This window comes from Barbatula barbatula, assembly GCF_947034865.1.
Source record: "Barbatula barbatula genome assembly, chromosome: 17".
Taxonomy (NCBI): domain Eukaryota; kingdom Metazoa; phylum Chordata; class Actinopteri; order Cypriniformes; family Nemacheilidae; genus Barbatula; species Barbatula barbatula.
The window spans coordinates 14,124,287-14,143,633 of record NC_136780.1 but is presented as its reverse complement, the minus strand read 5'-3'; the positions used below and the strand labels follow the sequence as shown (position 1 = coordinate 14,143,633).

The 19,347-nt window shown below is 38.3% G+C and overlaps 1 protein-coding gene across 1 annotated transcript in view; it reads left to right on the top strand.

The window, feature by feature from the left end:
* Positions 1-1,583: 1,583 nt before the first annotated feature.
* samd10b (sterile alpha motif domain containing 10b) overlaps positions 1,584-19,347 on the top strand; it is a 50,598-nt gene continuing 32,834 nt past the window's right edge. The window contains exon 1 of the mRNA XM_079477359.1: positions 1,584-1,929. Coding sequence (XP_079333485.1) covers positions 1,740-1,929 — 190 coding nt within the window. The 5' untranslated portion in view covers positions 1,584-1,739. The remainder of the gene's footprint in view (positions 1,930-19,347) is intronic.

Genomic DNA, 19,347 nt, shown 5'->3' with positions numbered 1-19,347 from the left:
TAACGATAAATCCCACAACCTTTGTATTGTCTGTGCTCAAAATTTAAAAGGACAGTTCACCTAAAATTGGAAGTGATGTAATTATCAAATGTTTTGACAATCACAATACACTTGTAATGCAGGGTTTATGTGTTTTTGTTTAATGACATTCCCACATCCCAAACACAGCTACAACTAATAGAATTGGGTGTGTTAGATTTAAAGTGTGCGTGCAAATAGTGACAACAGTCAATTGTATTGGCTGCACAGGGCTTCCCCAAATAAAATTCTGCTAGGGCCCCGTAAAGGCTTGGGCCGGCCCTGGGACCAACCCAATAAATGATATTCTGAATATAGTTTAGGTCTCTTTTGAAGTTTAGCTTTATGTAGTATTTAAAGGAGCAATGAGAAGATTATCGCAGAATCTTGGGAATCGCAACCAACGTCACACTCCCTATCGAAGCACTATGGTGACTGCACAGAACTAAGATGTTGTCGACTTTTTTCGCCTCTTCGCCGAAATAGATAAAATATTTACGAAACTCGCTCTGTAGAGCAGTTTGTCCGTTCATGGCTACTGTAAACAACATGGTGAGTTTTCATGCAAGCAGACCCCTGTATGTAGCTTATTCTGTAGATAGCTAATTCTAAGGAAATAAAAACATGTCAGGCCTTTATACACCTCTGAAGACATAGTAATTTACATATATTATATTGCATTCCTGTCAATAGATCCTCCAAAAAAACGGCACACTGTGCTTTTCATGTCGAGGTCATCTTTATTTAAACAGAACCTTATCACAGCATAAACACTATCCAAGGTGGTTCACACCAAGCACTAAAAGTAATAAGAAAACAAGAGTTCTCAAATACTAAATGCAAAGAGCACAAAGAAGTAAATAAAACACAAAAGGTTTTGCTCCGTTGATCATCAAAACAGGAGGGACAAGGGGTAAGATGCGGGGAAGATTTCCAGATGAGGCCAGCGAGGATCATATGCTCTGATGTTAGACGCTTGCTTCAGATACTCCCACCTCCATGGCTTCCTGGTGAGTGAGTGTTGCCCCGAGGCGTGAAGGTGGCTCTTAACAGGCTTGTTCTTCTTTTTCTAAAGACCAGATATGGTACTTACCCAACTACCATTGCAAGAATGTGTCATGACCCAGAACACATGCGTGACGATATAATAAAAATACAGTTCATGTATTAAAATAGTCCTCCTGTTCTTAACCAGCAGAATTTTGAGCAGAATCCGGGTGTAAAATAGATGTATTTCGGTCTTAAAATGAAAGTCAGTGATGTTGGTTAAACTATAACAAATGTGTAGTACAATGCAGTCGCTTTGGATACATTTAAACTAAACTGCGAACGAAGTCATGCGCCTATCCTATAATTCTTTGCATCGGGCTCATACATGGACCAAACACCAAAAGTATAACATAAAACAATTAGTTTTAATTCAATTAGTTAAAGGTGTTATAAAGCTTGCCATTAAATCAGCATATGTCACACAGCGGAAAGGCCCATAAAACTGTTTTACGTAAACAAACTTTGCGTTCTCGCGCGCGCGCGCCATTTGCTCCAAATTCGCTCGTGCACACGTCGGTGCGTTTACGTTTTATTGCACGCGCTGTTATTTACCCCCACCGCCTCGCGTTTAAAGCAGCGGCAGCGCGCGCTATGTGCATTCAGCGCAAGGTGAGAAAGCCAAGGGAGGAGTTTAAACTTGCCAGCGGCTTCCACGGGTCTCCTCTCAATGAATGTCAGCGCTCGCTCGGGTTTATATGCGCTCGCACCGGACTCCTGTCCACAGCAGACCCGGAGGAGTCATTCAGGACGACCGGCGCGCTCTCTCTCTCTACCGGACCGGACACCCGTCAGCATGGAAGACACTCACTACTGAAGCAATCACGGAGAGATACGCCTTCATACCGACTATGGCTGTAGACGGTAGGCTCAATGTGTTGTCTGTTTTATGTCTGGTAACGTTTTGAACATATTTAAGTATGACCGGAGTTGTAATATACAAAGACGCATTTATTATGGCACGCGCTACAGTACATGGAGAAGTTGTCACAGGGGCTGTGTGTTAGTAAGTATAGATTGTGAATGATGTGTCATTGGTTTCAAACACTCAACGGGTTCACATTTCAATATTTGGTTTATAATTTTATCCGGCAAACGATAAGAATTTAAGTGCGTTTGAATCAGAGTGAATCGGATCACGTTAAATGAAATAAACGATCTTTAAATCTTGAATTGTTCTTTTATAGTAGCCTACTTGTATTTTTTCTGTTCCATATTTGCTTTGCATTTCACAAACGTTTTATTGCCCTAAACCCGACAGAACCCGAACTGCTGAGAATACAATAGAAACCAAACAATCACAAGATACACTGGAACGGTGTCCATTAAAATCCCATTATGAACCGGTAGCTTTTTCCAATAAAACCATTATAAAATACTTTTTGTGGTGTTTTGGTCATTGGTCCAAAATGATTTAATGGTGTTTTTGCTTTCCACCAGCCCTGCTGAAAAAACAATAGAAACCATTAAAGATTTTATAGCGGTTTTAATGGGATTTATACTGGCTTTAATGGAAACTGTAATGGTTCTACTGGTATTTTATGGATTCAATTGGTGGGATGTTAAATCCTATTGCAATATTTTCCAAAACACACTGCAAAAAGGAATTTTGTGATGGTTATAGTTGAAAAAGCTATTTGGTTGTAAGTTGGAAACCATCGGAATTTCGGTAATGGTTTCTATTGGGGTTCTATGTTTTTTTCAGCAGGGAGATCCCACTAATAAAATCCAGACACCATTAAACAATTCCCAGAATAACCATTAAATCCATTACATTTGTATACATTATTGTGTTTTGGGCAGGGTTCTATTGTTTTTTTTCAGCATTGAAGGCTGAAACCCCATCACAGAGTTTTAATTCTATTCTGTGATGTGGTTTAGCTCTTACCTAACCGAAACTTGCTCTGTCGGTGATTGGGTTTGCACAACTAAGGTGTAGCCTATTTTTGCCCGTCATGTCAACTCACACAATGACACGCTCTATGAACCTTACACACTAACAGTTACAGTCATCTGGAGTTCACGGGTTCACCCGTAGATATAAACTCCACCTGACATCCAGCATGACCTAGATGAACACAGACATTTACAAACATGCTCAGAGGGGTCTTAGGGGTCTTTACCCAATCGTAAGGTATGTGTGTTTTTATACTGGGCCTCTATGCAAGCTTTACAAACCGTATCTCTTACTGTGGTGCTGAAATGGACAGCGAGACAGACGTGAACATCTACACCTTCATCCTAATGTTGATGTGAACTGCAGACGTTGCATAATTTCACCCCTTAGGAATGTGAGATAATGGTTTAAACAAACATATTGTTGTTATTCAATTAGGACGGCTTGTTTTAATTACTTCTGTATTCTAGAGCTGTGTTATCTACATTCAAGCACATTTTGCTAAGCCGTCCATAGAGAACCTGACGTGCGAGTACACAGCAATTCAGTTTTGCAACGTAATCAATTTGTGTGAAGTGGTTTATTTAGAGAGAACACATATTCACCTGTGAGGCATTGGATTAGTCTGCTGAAGTTGCTGGTTTTATTTAATAAGGACATTATAATATAACACAAAGATTTAATTTCCAAAAAAGCAGCCATTTCCAAATCGCATTTGATGCGTTAAAGCACGGTTGTAGTATTTCTCATAATATGAAGGCACAGATGTTGGGTTAACCCCCCACTCGCCCTGTTTTACACTCCCTCCAGCACTGAGCCAATCCCAGCATGCAGCAGCGAGAGTGGGCTGTCTTCCTGCAACCAAAGAGACCATCAATGCATTAAGTACATGGACACATGCGTGTCACACGTTCATTCATGCATACAGATAGAGAACAGAGAAGTAAAACCGGCAGAATCACAAGCAGAAATGCTTTCTGACAAAAATCAGACACGCGATGGTTGAAGGGAGTGTGTGTATTTTGGCACAGCGTGTGCTTGTGTGTTCGACAGAAGCGATTCTGCGCTTGACCAGTTTGTCAATGCCATCGGCTGTTTTTCCTTGACTGGTAGACATGTGCCTTTACTCTGTCGTTTGAGAAGAAGAAATGTATTAATATAAACTCTTTCTGTTTCCGAGCAGACGTGTTGGTTTACCGATATGGCCGATAATTTATCGTGCATCCCTAATCATAACGTAAACCAAAACAAAACATCTGCTCAGAGTTGAAATGAATACTTATAAAATTATAATACAATTTAGGCCGATATATTACAGCCAATGAATCATTTCCTCTGCCTAAACTTCTTTTGGTGCACGCTGCAAAGAGATCAAATCCAGTACATTTATTGTCTTTCTGTAGATACAGTATTTATGAATGTGTAAGTTATAGGAACAAAAGCATATTGTCTGAATCAGACTGCTGTCTGTCTGCTTTCTGTCTTGAGACCTGTTAGACATGTGGCTATTAAGAACACTTTTCTGGGGTTGCTCCGGAAGAACATCTTTAATTTGTTTATTAAATAAAAAATATACCAGAAAGGTTTGAAGGTTAAAGAATGGTTAAATAGTGTAAAGTAGGCTTGGTACATGATTTTCAGGGGAACAAAGAGAACTAATTCATAATAATGGTAATTCTATATGAAAATGTGTTGTTCTTTCTGGAGCTGCTATTTGAGGTCGTGAACATCTGATTATGCATAGTACCTATTTTCTCCATATTACATGAAAGGGATTTACCAACTTTAAGTGGTCACGACAGGAATATAAAATACTGGATATATACATATAAGTGTATGGCGGTACTTTGATATCTTTTAGAGTACTGTACTGTCATTTTACAAAATGTGAGATTTCAGGTTCAAAGATTTTACATGCGGTTATTGCTTATTACAGTTAGCATTGAAGCATTAAATATAATAAGTAATAGTGCATAGGTTTTTTGTGCATAGGTCATGATTTCATTTGTAAAATGAAAGTATTTAGTTATAATGTACATTACGAATGTATCTCAATTAATGTTTTAGAGCATTTACTTACATATATTAAAAAACATGCTTGGAAAATTTCATTTTAGTACATTTAAACTGCATTTATAATTACAAGATCGTGAAATAAACAATAGCTTTACGTAAATCTTAAACCTGACTCTTTCTGGCTTACCAAAACAAAGGAAAATACTCAAACTCGAGTGTTTGTACGACATGTGAAATCCCCGGGAACTGATTTTAACATGTTGGAGAGAAAGCAAGAAGAAAGCACACTATTGTTTTCTTTAGCCACACAAACATGTTCTTTATTGGCTTTCTCTCACATGTTTGTTAAGGATGGGCTCTTTAGCATCCCATTTAGAAACCTAAAGCTTTTGAAATGTGATCCATGCTCAAATGGTGTGTGTGTGTGTGTGTGTGCATCCACCTTAAACCATCAGCCCATAATATATCATTTCGTCCTTTTGTATCGTATCTTTTAAGCACACAAACGGATTTTGCTGGTGATGTTAAATAGATTTTGTGTGTATTTTTGTGAAAATGCCTAAAATGCCCATTTGTGTGTAAGCTGCTGTGTGTGTGTTTTTGTTCCCATTGAATTCTCAGTCTGTTGGCCTATTGTTGGTCCTGATATCCTCTTATGATGTATCACAGTTCACACAGCATCTGTGTTGACATAAGAGAGAGATGGAGAGCGATAGAGAGAGATACATGGACATTAAATGATCTGTGTTTGTTTTAGTTTTCTGCCAGCGATTCATTCGATGAGGAAATATTTTGACTAGATACTAAAGCAATACTTACATGCATAAAATATTGTTTTATGTTTGTATTCCGCATTAACTCAGGTGTTATTGTTCCTATGACATTGAGTTTGATAATAACAGTTGGTGTATAGAATCACTAATGGCATCTGTGTCAGAATGGATCTGCCAAAATGTAGAACTAATCCTGAAGGATCCTAATGAAATGAAAAAAGAATCCTTTAAGAATCTGTTAAGAATCAATACCACTTGTCCATTGTGATGCTTCAAGATGAGGAAAAAAAATCCCATTAGCAATCCTGAAAAGAAACATTTATCTTTTGGAGCTACTTTTACTACTAAATAAATCTACTAAAATTTATTTGAAGAACATGTGATGGATGTTGTGTTGTGGGTGGTTGCCAGGGCATTGCTATGTGGTTGCCTTAACAAACCTTAGCAAACACCACTAATGAAGAAGACTAATATATTCTGCTGATCTCCAATTTGCTTTGCTTTTCACTTTTTGATCAATATAGTCGTATTGATCCTGTATCACGCTTCGTCCATGCGCCTTTTCTTCCTAGAAGAGCAGCACTTTTCTTAGATTCTCTATGAATAATTGTGGGATTGAGGAGGTGGGTGGGGAGAATCGTCCTGTAAATATTCACCCATCCGTCCCTGTGGACTTTAAACAGATTGATCAAGTGTTGAAAGCCGGGAAGGATCAATTTGCCTTAAATCAACTTGCATCTCTGTGAAACTGGACAGAAGAAAGGAACGATGTAGAGAAGATGGATGTGAGAATGAGAGGTCCACTTCTCTTGTTGGCCCGGGTCGACCCTTGTGGGTTCTCTTGAGCGGGTGATAATTGCTCTTACTGAGTGGTGAAGCTTCATACCCCCAACATCTCAACTGATATCAACTACGTCTACCCCCCCCCCCGAATATTACCTAGTTTTACTCCAGTGCTGTAGTCACTCTTGATTTTTTTGGAATAGGGGTCTGTCAGCACTTCTCATTTTGTTGTATTAGCAAGCGCATGGGCCCGTGTCCAATATCTCTCTGTTAATTAGGCATCAGCGAGGAAGAGAACGCAAGATCAGGAAAAATAAAAGCGGGATGGTTGTTGAAGATCGACATGGAAAGAGAGGAAAGTAGGAAATGAAAGACAAAGGAAATTGTCGAGAGGGCTGTGTTTATTTGATGTAATTTGATATAGTTGATTGGAATTTAAAGGAACAGTTCACCCAATTTTAAAAAGTCAGTCATCATTTATTCAACCAATTTTCATAAAAAACGACTCTTTCTTCTGAAACACAAAAGATATTTTTAGAAACGTCTCAGTGGTTTTGTGTTCATACAATGGAAGTCAATGTCCAACGGGGGGTCCAATGTTGTTTGGTTATGACATTCTTTTTAATATCTAGCAAAATGACGAAGACATTACATCTTGTTAAAAGTATACAAATGAAATGAGTTTTCGGCTAAAACATATCTGTCAATGAAGCAAAAAGCAAACTTTGTTTGAACTTTTCAAGATGTATAACTGTAGCCTTTAGCGTTGAACCCTCTTTATCTGCCGTCTTTGCTATAGTGCCGCTTTATCATAACCTATATGCGGGCTGAGAGCGGTGACCAGCATCAGTGATTCATTCATGAGTTAGTTGATTCTTTCTGTATTGGACAGATACAATCTGTTATTTTTCTCACCCTGTTGGCAGATATTTAGTTTGAAACATAATTTGTCTTCTATGTATCTTGATTTAGGATTTAAGCTATTTGTAGTCGAAAACAAGACAAAAAAATACTAAGTAATTTAAAGTCTGTAGAATTGTTTTTTTAATATATTTGTATTATCTTTCAGTGGGAATAAGCTGCCCATTTCAATGCACTTTCGTTGTTCATATGTGACAAAAATCTAATTGTGCTTACGTTCATTTATTTCATTACAAAGGGGAAGTTTTCAAGTTTTTAAAATTGACATCTGGATTATGATGAAAATGAGCCAATAGCCCAGCAGAAAAAAGCTGGTTCATAATATGCATGAAAAATATCATTTCAACCTCCGGTCCCCAATTCAATTCTTTCTAATGTGCGATGGAGCTTTTTGATTGGCCAGTGGCTTCTCATCATGCTAAAGGCAGGAAGGTTGCATATGTTCTGGTGGCAAAAAGCAATTATGCTGTGATTTTTCACAGCTGTATTATCACTCTCGTCCATCTCTTCTCAAACTAATGGATGCATTATAGACCCGAGAGCATGTTAGAAAGGCTCTGTCCGAGTCACGCTCCCGTTCTCATCCTTATTTCTGAACGTGACGAACAACCCACCACACTCTCATCCTGTGCCTCAAAATATAAACCATGAGCCACATCTCTGTCTCTTTCTCTCACGTCAACTTCCTATTTATGACTCGCTCTGACTCTGTCCGGTCTACCACACGGATGAGACTCTAGCCGGAAGGTCAGGACATGGCCCTGATTCACCTCTATCCTTACAAATACTACTGCAGTACATGATGACGGTAATACATTTGGCATTACGGCATGTGGCAGATGCTTTTGTTCAAGGTGAATTCTAGTGCATTCATGATTAATGTTTAATCTGTTTGTGTTTTGGCTATGCATAATTTTTTATGTGGAACCTTCCACAGGATATGAATATGGTATTGTACAGTACACCGTTTTGTTGGCCAGAACACAAGAGTAAAGTGAAGTAAAACGGTTTGCATTACCTTTCTATATGGATTGATACAGTACTCTCCTAATAGACTAAAATGATGATATTCTACACAGAGATACTCATACACGTATTTGTCTTTGAGAGCAGAGTGGTTTGAGTTCTACAATATGCAGTTTACTATTAAAAGGGGATGTACAGACAACAGCATTGTAAAAACAATTCCTTTTAACACAGATCCGCAAAAATGCTCTGTTATGCGTGGCAGGCTTGTAGTTGGTGATGTCACTTTGTTATATATATATATATATGCAATTACAGCTTTACAATGTGTTCCTTTAAATGCCATCTTTAGTAAAGCATGGCAACCCTTTCTAATAACTTTTCACATACATTTCTTGCAAAAAAAAACATGCTTATTAAAATATAAATAAATGAAATTTATGAAACAACAAACTAAGCATAAACAAAAAACAGCACAGAACCTGATTGATTCCTGCGCTTAACGTCTTTGATGAGACATAAAAACAGCTTATACGTTGGGAAAAGTAATAATAAACAAATGATAAAATGTGACTTCTTTAAACGGTATACCTCAAAACCTGTAATCGGCCTATGCCCAGTCTCTGCAGCTCATAGTGGTGCAGGAAATGCGCACATGCCTGGGGACCGTGCATGACAACACTGACTTTGTGGTTTACACAGAGATGATGATGTGCAGCTAGAGGGCAGGAAGGGATTTTCTTCATAGGAGTTCACTATCACAAACTCAAAATGCTAATATTTTGCATCAATTAAGATTCTTCAAATTGATCAAACCAAAAAATTACAAGGTGTTTTTATTGTGTAACAACAGTTGTTGTTCATGAAGAGGGAAAATGCAAGCATTGACCCAAAACAGGTAAAAGTGGCTTGTAAACCTGAATCTGCAGTCGAGAGGCACCGAGTCGAATAATAGGAACGCTTAATTTGCCTGAACAGGGACCAGGGAAACCCAGATTTCTGTCACTAGCTGTTGTCAAAAGATGGGCCCTTATTTTAGAGATACAGGGAAAAATGTCACGTTAAGCATTTCTTTCACATAGATGTTTGCGTCATCAAAACCATTTGAATTTTTTTGAAGTTTTCAGGCCCCAAAACGCCATTTTTAATAAAAAAAAGGTGTTGCGTCAACGATTCTTAAGTATGCCTGTCTGCTACGCAAGGGTGCACAGGCTTCGACCAGATGATAAAACGTCCAAACAAATGCTTTGAGCAAATGCTTCCAGGAAAGAATGTGTCACTTTCATGATCAGGCTAGTTTCTTTTGAGACAGTTAGTAGTAATATAATATATAGCAGACAGTACATCGCTGAACAAATTAGGAGACCACTTATTTTTTCACTTCTTTTACTTGACTTTATTTCTGAATTTGGTTAAGATAAAATGATTATTTTTTATTTTGTGATCTTCTGACAAAGGATGGTGCTGTCAATCCAGGTAACACATGGACTGACGAAAATGTTTTCCCAACTTTAAGGTAGTAGGTTCGATATTACGAAAGCACCACTGCCCCTCTTTCTATACTTCAAATCTCATATTCACCAGCCATGCATTGCTGACTTTAATCAGTGTGCTGTGAAAGATCTCTCTTTCGCGAGATATCAGTGACTAAAAGAGTGTAGATCTCCTTATCTCCGATCAGAAAGGTTTTGATGTGTGTAACGACATGTGTTTGTGTGTGGACTGCAAACAGTCCTCTTGGTTATTCTCTGTTTATCTTCAAGGTCACCCTAATACTATCCTTTGGCTGGCTTGACTCAACGTTGAGTTACGTAACTGCAGGCCAAAAATAAAGACTGTTAATATTTAAAGACGTAAAAGACAGATCGGCAAATGTTCTCTCTTAATGATTGAACCCGGTGATCCTTAACATCCTGAATTTATGTGCGTCAATCAGAATCTGCCTGTCATACATCACACTCATCTGTCATCTGCGTCTCAGCTGTCTCAGAAATGTGAAACTGTGGAGAACACTGGGACGTATTAGAAATGTGAGCGGATTACATGTACAGCAGGACTTTTTGGGAGATCCTTTACATTTACATTTATGCATTTGGCAGACGCTTTTATCCAAAGCGACTTACATTGCATTATCCTATACATTTATACATAGGTATTTTCAATCCTCTGGGATCGAACCCCATTGTTAACGCAATGCTCTTGCCAATGAGCTACAGCTAACAATCTCGAAGAGAAGAGAATCTTGAGTACCTATACAGTAGTATCGTCGAAGAGTATTTAGTTTGATCACATTTATAAAAGATAGATACTGTATGATAGCTGTACGATTATTTCCGGTAAAAGATGAGCTGCTGCAGGCGTTCCGGGGGGGGGAATTACAGCATGAGCACACAATACATCATCACATTATGCCTTTATTATGCACGTCCGCGCCGATTGCCAACAAAACACATATATGTGTCTTAGTTTGACTCATGTCCGGCATCTTTTAGCACTGGGACCGCGTGGCATCTATCAGTTTTAACGATCTCCAAATCCAGCGTTATATCCAGCGTTTATATAACATCACTGAAATGCCGTGAACAAACGAACACACCTCAACTTCTATCACTATCGCAAGAGTAACAAGCTGCAGCTGCACGCCTACAGCACAGCCAATCTTGACGCAGCGCAGCCAACCTTGATAGGGGAGTATTCCTATTGCTCTTCGGTTGACGTGTAGGCGGGCTATTTCTTTCGCCTTGCCGTGGACGTGCTTTTCCTGGAGAATTGCTCAATTTAAAGGAATAGGATCCCTGTTACAAAGCATCCAAACATATAAAATATTTTCTGAGTGCTGGGGGAGTGTATCAAGCACAGAAACACTACGTCATACGTCGTTTTTTAACAAGTTGACCATATTAAGCATGAAAAGCCAGCACGTTCAACAGTGTAAGAAGTCAGAATGCATGATATAGCATGTTATCGCGCCTTTAATAGTTTCTGTCCTCAATCTAATTTCTAACATCTAATGGATCAAAAAATAAAGTATGTTTTGACATTTTCTGCAGGAAACATTCTAGAAAATTTAGGAATAGGGTGTCCGGCTTGTATTGTAATTGCAAGCAAATCTTTGTCGTCTTTGTAGAGTTGTGCATTTTTCAGATGCATTGCAAATGCATCGCCTTGTCAGTGTTACTTCTTTTTTTTCTAGCACACATCTGAAAGAGATGTATTGTTTGTCATGACAATGACAAAGCTGACATAGTTTGGCAAACAGCGGAATAGATGCTTTATAAGAGGCAAAACTATTCGGGCCAAACAAACTAGACATTTTGTTTAATAGACCATTTTGCAAGACAAACAACGTTGGTCCAGAAGCCAGGTCCAGTGTGAATAAACTACGACAGAATTTGTATTACTGGGTGAACTTTCAATTAGAAAATCATGTAGTCATTCCTAATGATGGTGAATGATTAGTAGTCGTGAAAAATATATTGTTTCTCTGAGGTTCAAGCCACATTTAATGAACTATAGATACATATGTCCACAAGGTCTGATCTCCTCGCAGTAGGGTTATTTCACTTTTAGTTTTCTTAATTTCTTCCAGCTTTGAGGTTTCATCAGCCTCTCCCTCGCGAGACCCCCTCAGATATTGTCTCACAGCTTCTGTCTCAGCTGGTGTTGTCTCAGATCATCACAGCCTATGTGAGGGACTGTGGAAGCCCAGATATCAGGGTGCATGTTGCTCCAGACCTCTGCCATGCACTCAAAAGAGAAAACAACATCTTTTTTGAAGACTTGGGCATGTTTCTTGGGTATTAAGTTTGATGAGATCCATAGAGCTCATAACAAAACCAGCACATGTACACAAACAGACAGCCGATTTTGCCATTGCCCATCACATAGCAGACATTAATTGGGTCATGGTGACACTGAGGGGATATGAGCGTGGAGTCCTTTCTGATTACAGGGGAAAAGGTCTAGCCGTGAAACATTAAAGGGATAGTTCACCCAAAAATGAAAATTCTCTCAACCTTTACTCACCCACATGTCATCTCAGATGTTCTATTTCTTTAACATGGATGTCAGTTGTGTCTTTCTGGATAGAGGATCATGGAAATTGTCTGTGACTGGTAGGGTGACCACCTGTCCCGCTTTGCGTTGTACCGCACAGCATTTCCAACCTGGTTTCATTGGAAATAAGTTCCTCTGTACACTTTTTGCAGCACCACAAAATACGTCCAATCAGGTACCAATTGCTACAGTTTTGAGACACAGAAGTCCACTGTGGGCGCTAAAGAGAAGAACTTTATTGGTTCGCTATACATGTCAGTGTGACGATTTGCTTCTGAAATTTGTTAAATTCTTCTTATTGGTACTTTAATCGATATTTTAGAGCACATGACCCCACTCCTACCCTTAACGTCACGTTTGTCCACCGCATACATAGTTAAAAAAATATGATAAAATTAACATGTATTTCCCTTTATTTCCCATTCCATTTCTGAAATAAAACCTGAAATAATAAACCTTGATGATGTATTCGGTGGACAAACGCAACCTAGGGATGACGCACCCGGAATCCTGGCCTGGACGTGTGAGGGAAAAATGTAACGTATGGTCACCCTACTGTAATTGCACAGTGCATTTTTATAATATCCTATCGGCATTCTCCATAGAAAACTGCTAATTTTGGACAATATGAAACTATCACATGCAAATTTCAGTTATCAAACTATTCGTCCAGAACATTTTGGCAGGTATTATGACTGAAAGCATGCAAAGCCATTTGAATGCCATTGTGTTTGGAGCTAACTTGCTCATTTGGAAGCTAGCCGGCACAGTTGGCTCCGCTCAACTCACTGAAAAGCTGGACTGTAGATTTCCATGTTGCATTTTTTCAAGTCCAACGCAAACAAGGCACCAGAGCTGGTATCATACCAAAACCAGTGTTTTGTTATCGAGCCGGCTCTTTCATTCTGTTTTCTGTGCGGTTTCCAAGCAGTCGTTCTGACCGCTACCTAAAGCCTCTCTGTCCAGACAGCCAACAATACAGAGAGGTAATAGGCATAGCTGTCAGGGAGAGTCTGATAACAAGCCTATTAAAGTTAGAGAATAGAGTGATTGGAGACACAAAACAACAATTATGAGAGGAGAGACCGAGAGATAAGATTCGGGTCCTGTGAGGAATAGTGAGTTGATACTTTATGAACACATAACCTTTTCTACTCACCCCTGAGAGACGGTGTGTGAATGAGACTATGAATGAGTTCTGAAGACACCTATAGTGAGGAGTTAAAGGATTTCAATAGGTGTGATTGCTAAGGCACTTTGTTTACTATTGCTAAATTGACTACCATTGTGATTTTTCCTACTATGGTAGTCAATGGGGTCCATGAACTGTTTGGTTACAAGTAGAGCTGCAACTAACGATTATTTTAATAATCGATTAATCTGTCGATTATTTGTTCGATTAATCGATGAATCGGATACAAATTTTTAAAAGCATTCATTTTCAACCCTTTATTGAAAAATAGAACTGACATTGCAAAACATATTTCAAAAGCTTTATTATTACTTATTATATTATTATTACAGCTGGCTGTGGTTTACATGATGCATTTCCCATCAAGAAGCCTCTCATGGTTTGCTGTTTTTTTCTGGAATTTTTTCGGGTCTCTCTGATGGTCTTTCCTCTACCTCCGCTCTGCTTTTTTAATTTATTTTTTCTCCGCTATGCTGCGCGGCGCGATCAACTTTTTTTAGTCCTGTGACACACTAGATGCGTGGCGTGAGCGTCTCAGAAGCCTGGCGTGACCGTTTTTAAATCGGCTCCCATGTTAACAGGTTAGAGCTTGCACACTTCCTGCGTGAGACGAGCCGCACGGAAAACGCGTGCATGCTAGGAATTGAATCGACGCCTATATTTCACGAGACACGCAAGCGTGTTGGAAGCGTTTCCAGGCAAAATAGAATAGGAAAAGATGTTTATATGTAATTTTGTACACGAATACATATTAATGAATGCCATTTTGATGTTTGAAAGCTAATCATCATTTATTTGAACGTATTTTCAAATTGAATTTCATTAAACCAACATCTACACGTTACGGGGTTTACATGTCCACTGTAGAAAACATCAGGACTTAAATCATGTTTATAATGCATTATTGGAGAAACAACAAGTGAATATTGAAATAAATTATACATTAATATTCCTATTAAGTATGAGATATTATTACTAAAATGTTGCAAATGAATACTCCAATTAACTACTTTTTTTCCATAAAATCTTCCTCCAAGAAAATGCTTAGGCTATATCCAATGAAAAGATACATTGCATTGAATGGGAATATTAATTTATGTCCATCTTAAACACATATTGCATAAAGTAAACTCGTGCATCAATTGATTACGTTACATCTTTAATAACATATCTGAGAATCATCTTAATACGAATTGTGGTTCGTATTAAACCCCAAAATGTATTGGTGACTGAATTATTTTTGTTTTTTATGCTCTTAACAATGTGATTAAAAATGGAAAAAAATATGACACACTACAATAACAACGTAGTCTAGTGTGTCATCTGAGTGACGGTCCAACATCAGGTAATAAAGCTACAAAACATTTGGAAATGTTATTTAAATAAACAGACAGCCTACTTACTCATTTTTCGGATTTTGGAAGGTGTAGGTTATGTGAAAAAAGTTTAAACATGTCGTGAATACAAGACCCTTGTCTGTCGGCGGCCTCCCTCTATGTCACCTATAGCAGCAGCAGCGCGCCAGCGCCACGTCAGGCACGGTGCTGGTGTGCAAAGATACAGAAAACACGACGCAGCCGCCACAGAGCTGACACGCTGCTGACACGCAACAGAAACGCTACGCTCACGCCACTCAAACATGTGGCGCGCGTTATAGTCGCGCGATACAACGAATCGATAATGAAATTCGTTGCCAACATTTTTAATAATCGATTTTTATCGATTTTATCGATTCGTTGTTGCAGCCCTAGTTACAAGCATTCTTCTAAATGTCCTTCTCTGTGTTTAACCAAACAAAGAAATGTATTCAGGGGTAAGTAAGTAATGACATATTTTTCATTTTTGGAAGAACTATCCCTTTAAGGACAGTATGCAAGCTTAAAGGGATAGTTCACCCAAAAATGAGAATTCTGTCGTGAATAACTCACTCTCTAGATGTTCCAAATCTATATAAAATGTCTTTGGTTGAACTCAAAGAAGGATATTTAGAAGAATGCTTGTAATAAAACAGTTCTTAGACCCATTAACTACCATAGTAGGAAATATTCAAATGGTAGTCAATAGTGAGCCAGAACTGTTACTGTCCTATACTATTTAACATATCTTCTTTTGTGTTCAACAGAACAAATATCAAAATATAAAGTATTCTTTCCTACTATAGTAGTCAATGGTGGCCAAGAACTGTTTGGTTATAAGAATTCAGGGCTTCAACCCCAAGATACAAATTCTGTTATCATTTATTCACCCTCATGATGTACAGGTTTGAAATCACATGAAGATGAGTAAATGACGAAATTATTTTCGGTTTTAACACATTACATGAAATACTGATACAAAAAACACAGGCACCGAAACTTTTGGAATCAAAATAGCTGTAAAAATGTAAAGAATATGGAATTGGACTTTAAACAACCAGTTAGAATGCCCTAAAATTACCCTAGCAACTGCATAGTAACATGCTAAAAACCAGTTAGAACTTCCTTCTTTTGAGAGAGAGAATGAATGAATAATGAGAGGAAGAAATTAATGAGAGAGAGATTTGGATGTGATGTCTTCCAGGCTTGTAATGTAATGGATTTGGGTGAGATTAACTAGGTTAATTTGGGTCGTGGGAACTAATAAAATCTTAACATAGTGGAGGAACCGCACTGGCACCCGGGACGAACCCCACGTTACATCAAAAATGAAACCGAGAATGAGTATATTCTCACACGCTGAAAAATAGATATGGAGGTACACATTTCCCCTCTTTTGTAAGTGTGTGTGTTCACGTCAACGTTAATCTGACAGTGATTTGTGTTGCTGTAGGTCCTGTGAGGATCTCAGCTGAGGCGATGTGTTTGCACCTAGATGTTTGATCAGTAAGCAGATTGCTGTTGAGTAAACACTTACATACACAGCTGTGACTTCATCTGGGGACATGCTGGGACGTCCCGCTGTTTCTGTTGATGTGTGTGTGTTTGCCTGAGCTGTGCAGTTCATTACGGTCTCCGTCAGACCACCACCGGCGAGAGCGTCAAGATTGGCTCTGGCCATCCTGCCAACGACGCTGTAGTAAACTCTATTTTAAAAGGGCTGCGAAGCAAACAGACATATTGATCTTGTGCAGACTGACCAAAAGTACAGTATAATTATCCTCATGAAACATTTGAAATATGAAAGTTTTATGAATGTTTGCCCTCACTGCTTTGTTTTACGTTTGTTCGTACATTCTTTCGACCGCTTTTCATTCGTTTGTTAGTATGTTCGTTCTTTCATTCGTTCTATAATCTGTCTTTTTCGGTTGTTCAATCATTCGTTTTTCTTTCTTAAAATTTTCTTTCTTTCTTTAGTTTGTTCGTTCGTTCGTTCGTTATTTCGTTTGTTTGTTTATTTGTTCGTTCTGACAGCATTTCGACAAATTTTCTTTGTTTCTTCATTCGTTGGTTCTTTCTTAACTGTTTTTCAGTTTTTCTCTCTTTTGTTCTTTTGATTGCCTTTCATTCATATTTTTGTTCTTTCTTTCTTTTTTTCTGTCTTTGACACTTTCTGACTGTTTTTAATTTTAAAATTTAATTTCTTTGTTTCTTTGTTCTTTCCTTAGAGAAATTAGTGCTTAAAACACTATTTGATCTTATATTTGGTTGATATTTAGTTATTTTGTGCATTGCATGATTGTGGGAATTAATGGATTCTCACGCATGCACACACAAACACATTCAATTCAATTCAAATTTATTTATATAGCGCTTTTCACAATTTGCATTGTTCCAAAGCAGCTTTACAGGGGAAAAACGGAAAAAGGGTAAAACACAGAACAGGAATAGTTTAACTTGTTATAAAAAAGACCTAGTAAATAATATCTAATGTCAGCAGTCTCCCGGTGGTTTCTTTAGTGTATTTTGCATTAAGTGAATGCTTGGCTAAAAAGATGCGTTTTTAATCTAGATTTAAATTGGGCGAGTGTGTCTGATCCTCGAATAACATTAGGAAGGCTATTCCAGAGTTTAGGTGCTACGTATGAGAAAGCTCGACCCCCTTTGGTGGATTTAGTTATTCTAGGTGTTATCAAAAGTCCTGAGTTTTGAGATCTTAGAGATCGTGATGGGTTGTAGTGTGATAGAAGCTCTGTTAGGTAGGTAGGGGCTAAACCCTTTAAGGCTTTATAAGTGATTAAAAGAACTTTAAAGTCAATACGATACTTAATGGGTAGCCAGTGAAGGGTTGATAACATTGGGGTTATGTGATCGTATTTTCTGGACCTGGTAAGAACTCTGGCAGCTGCGTTCTGAACTAACTGTAGTTTGTTTATTGATGATGCAGGACAACCACTAAGTAGAGCATTACAGTAGTCAAGTCTTGAGGTCATAAATGCATGAATAAGCTTCTCCGCGTCCGCAACACATAGAATATTTCGTAACTTGGCAACATTTCTTAGGTGGAAAAAGGCAGTTTTTTGTGACATTTGATATGTGATTTCGAAATGACAGGTTGCTGTCTAATATAACGCCTAGATATTTTACTGTATTTGTTGGAGTAACAGTACATCCTTTAACTTGCAGTTTATAATCAGAAATATTCGGTTTGCGTGTCTTTGGTCCGATAAGTAATATTTCTGTTTATTAGAATTTAAAAGAAGGAAATTACAGGTCATCCAATGTTTTATATCTTCAATGCACTCTGCCAATTTGGATAGCTGGGAGGAATCATCTGGTCTTGATGAGATATATAGCTGAGTATCATCTGCATAGCAATGGAAGCTAATTCCATGTTTTTTAATCATGTTTCCGAGGGGCAGCATGTATATGGAGAACAGCACGGGTCCCAGAACCGATCCCTGAGGTAATCCATAATTTACTTGCGTTAGATTGGATGATTCCCCATTTAAATGGACAAATTGATGTCTGTCTGACAAGTAAGATCTAAACCATTGTAGTGCCTGTCACTCAATACAGGTATAATTGTATAAATGATCTAGAAGTATGTTATGGTCTACGGTATCGAACGCAGCACTAAGGTCAAGCAGGACCAGGGGTGAGATGTTACCTTTATCTGATGCTATAAGCAGGTCGTTTGTAATTTTAACGAGCGCAGTTTCAGTGCTATGATGTGGTCTAAAGCCTGACTGAAATTTTTCGTGCATGTTGTTATTTTGTAAGAAAGAGCACAACTGAGTGCACACTACTTTTTCTAGTATTTTAGACAGGTATGGGAGATTTGAAATCGGTCTATAGTTTCCTAGTTCATTTGGATCTAAGTTTTGTTTCTTGATTAGAGGCTTAATGACGGCCATTTTAAAAGGTCCTGGGACATGGCCTAGATTAATTCTGGCCTAGACGAGTTGATAATGTTATAAATGGGCTCAATCGCAACAGGTAGTAACTGTTTTAATAATTTAGTTGGTAACACATGATACCCAATTCCAGTCAAAACAGTATTGAATAGGGTGAGATGAGTACATTTGACACCAGAGGTTCACTTTATTGATCTGTTACGTTTCTATTTATTTGTTGGAGGAAATCTATTCACTGTAAATTCGTATTCGGTGTTCTCTGTGTTGTGGATGGTGGCTCTCCGCATGTCTTCTGGCCTCACTGGTGCCCGGGCAGGGCTGGTTGACTCCAGCGGTTGATGTGGGGTGAGAGAAACTGCGAGTTCAACCTTTACACTTAGTGGCATCAATTGATCTATTAAAAACA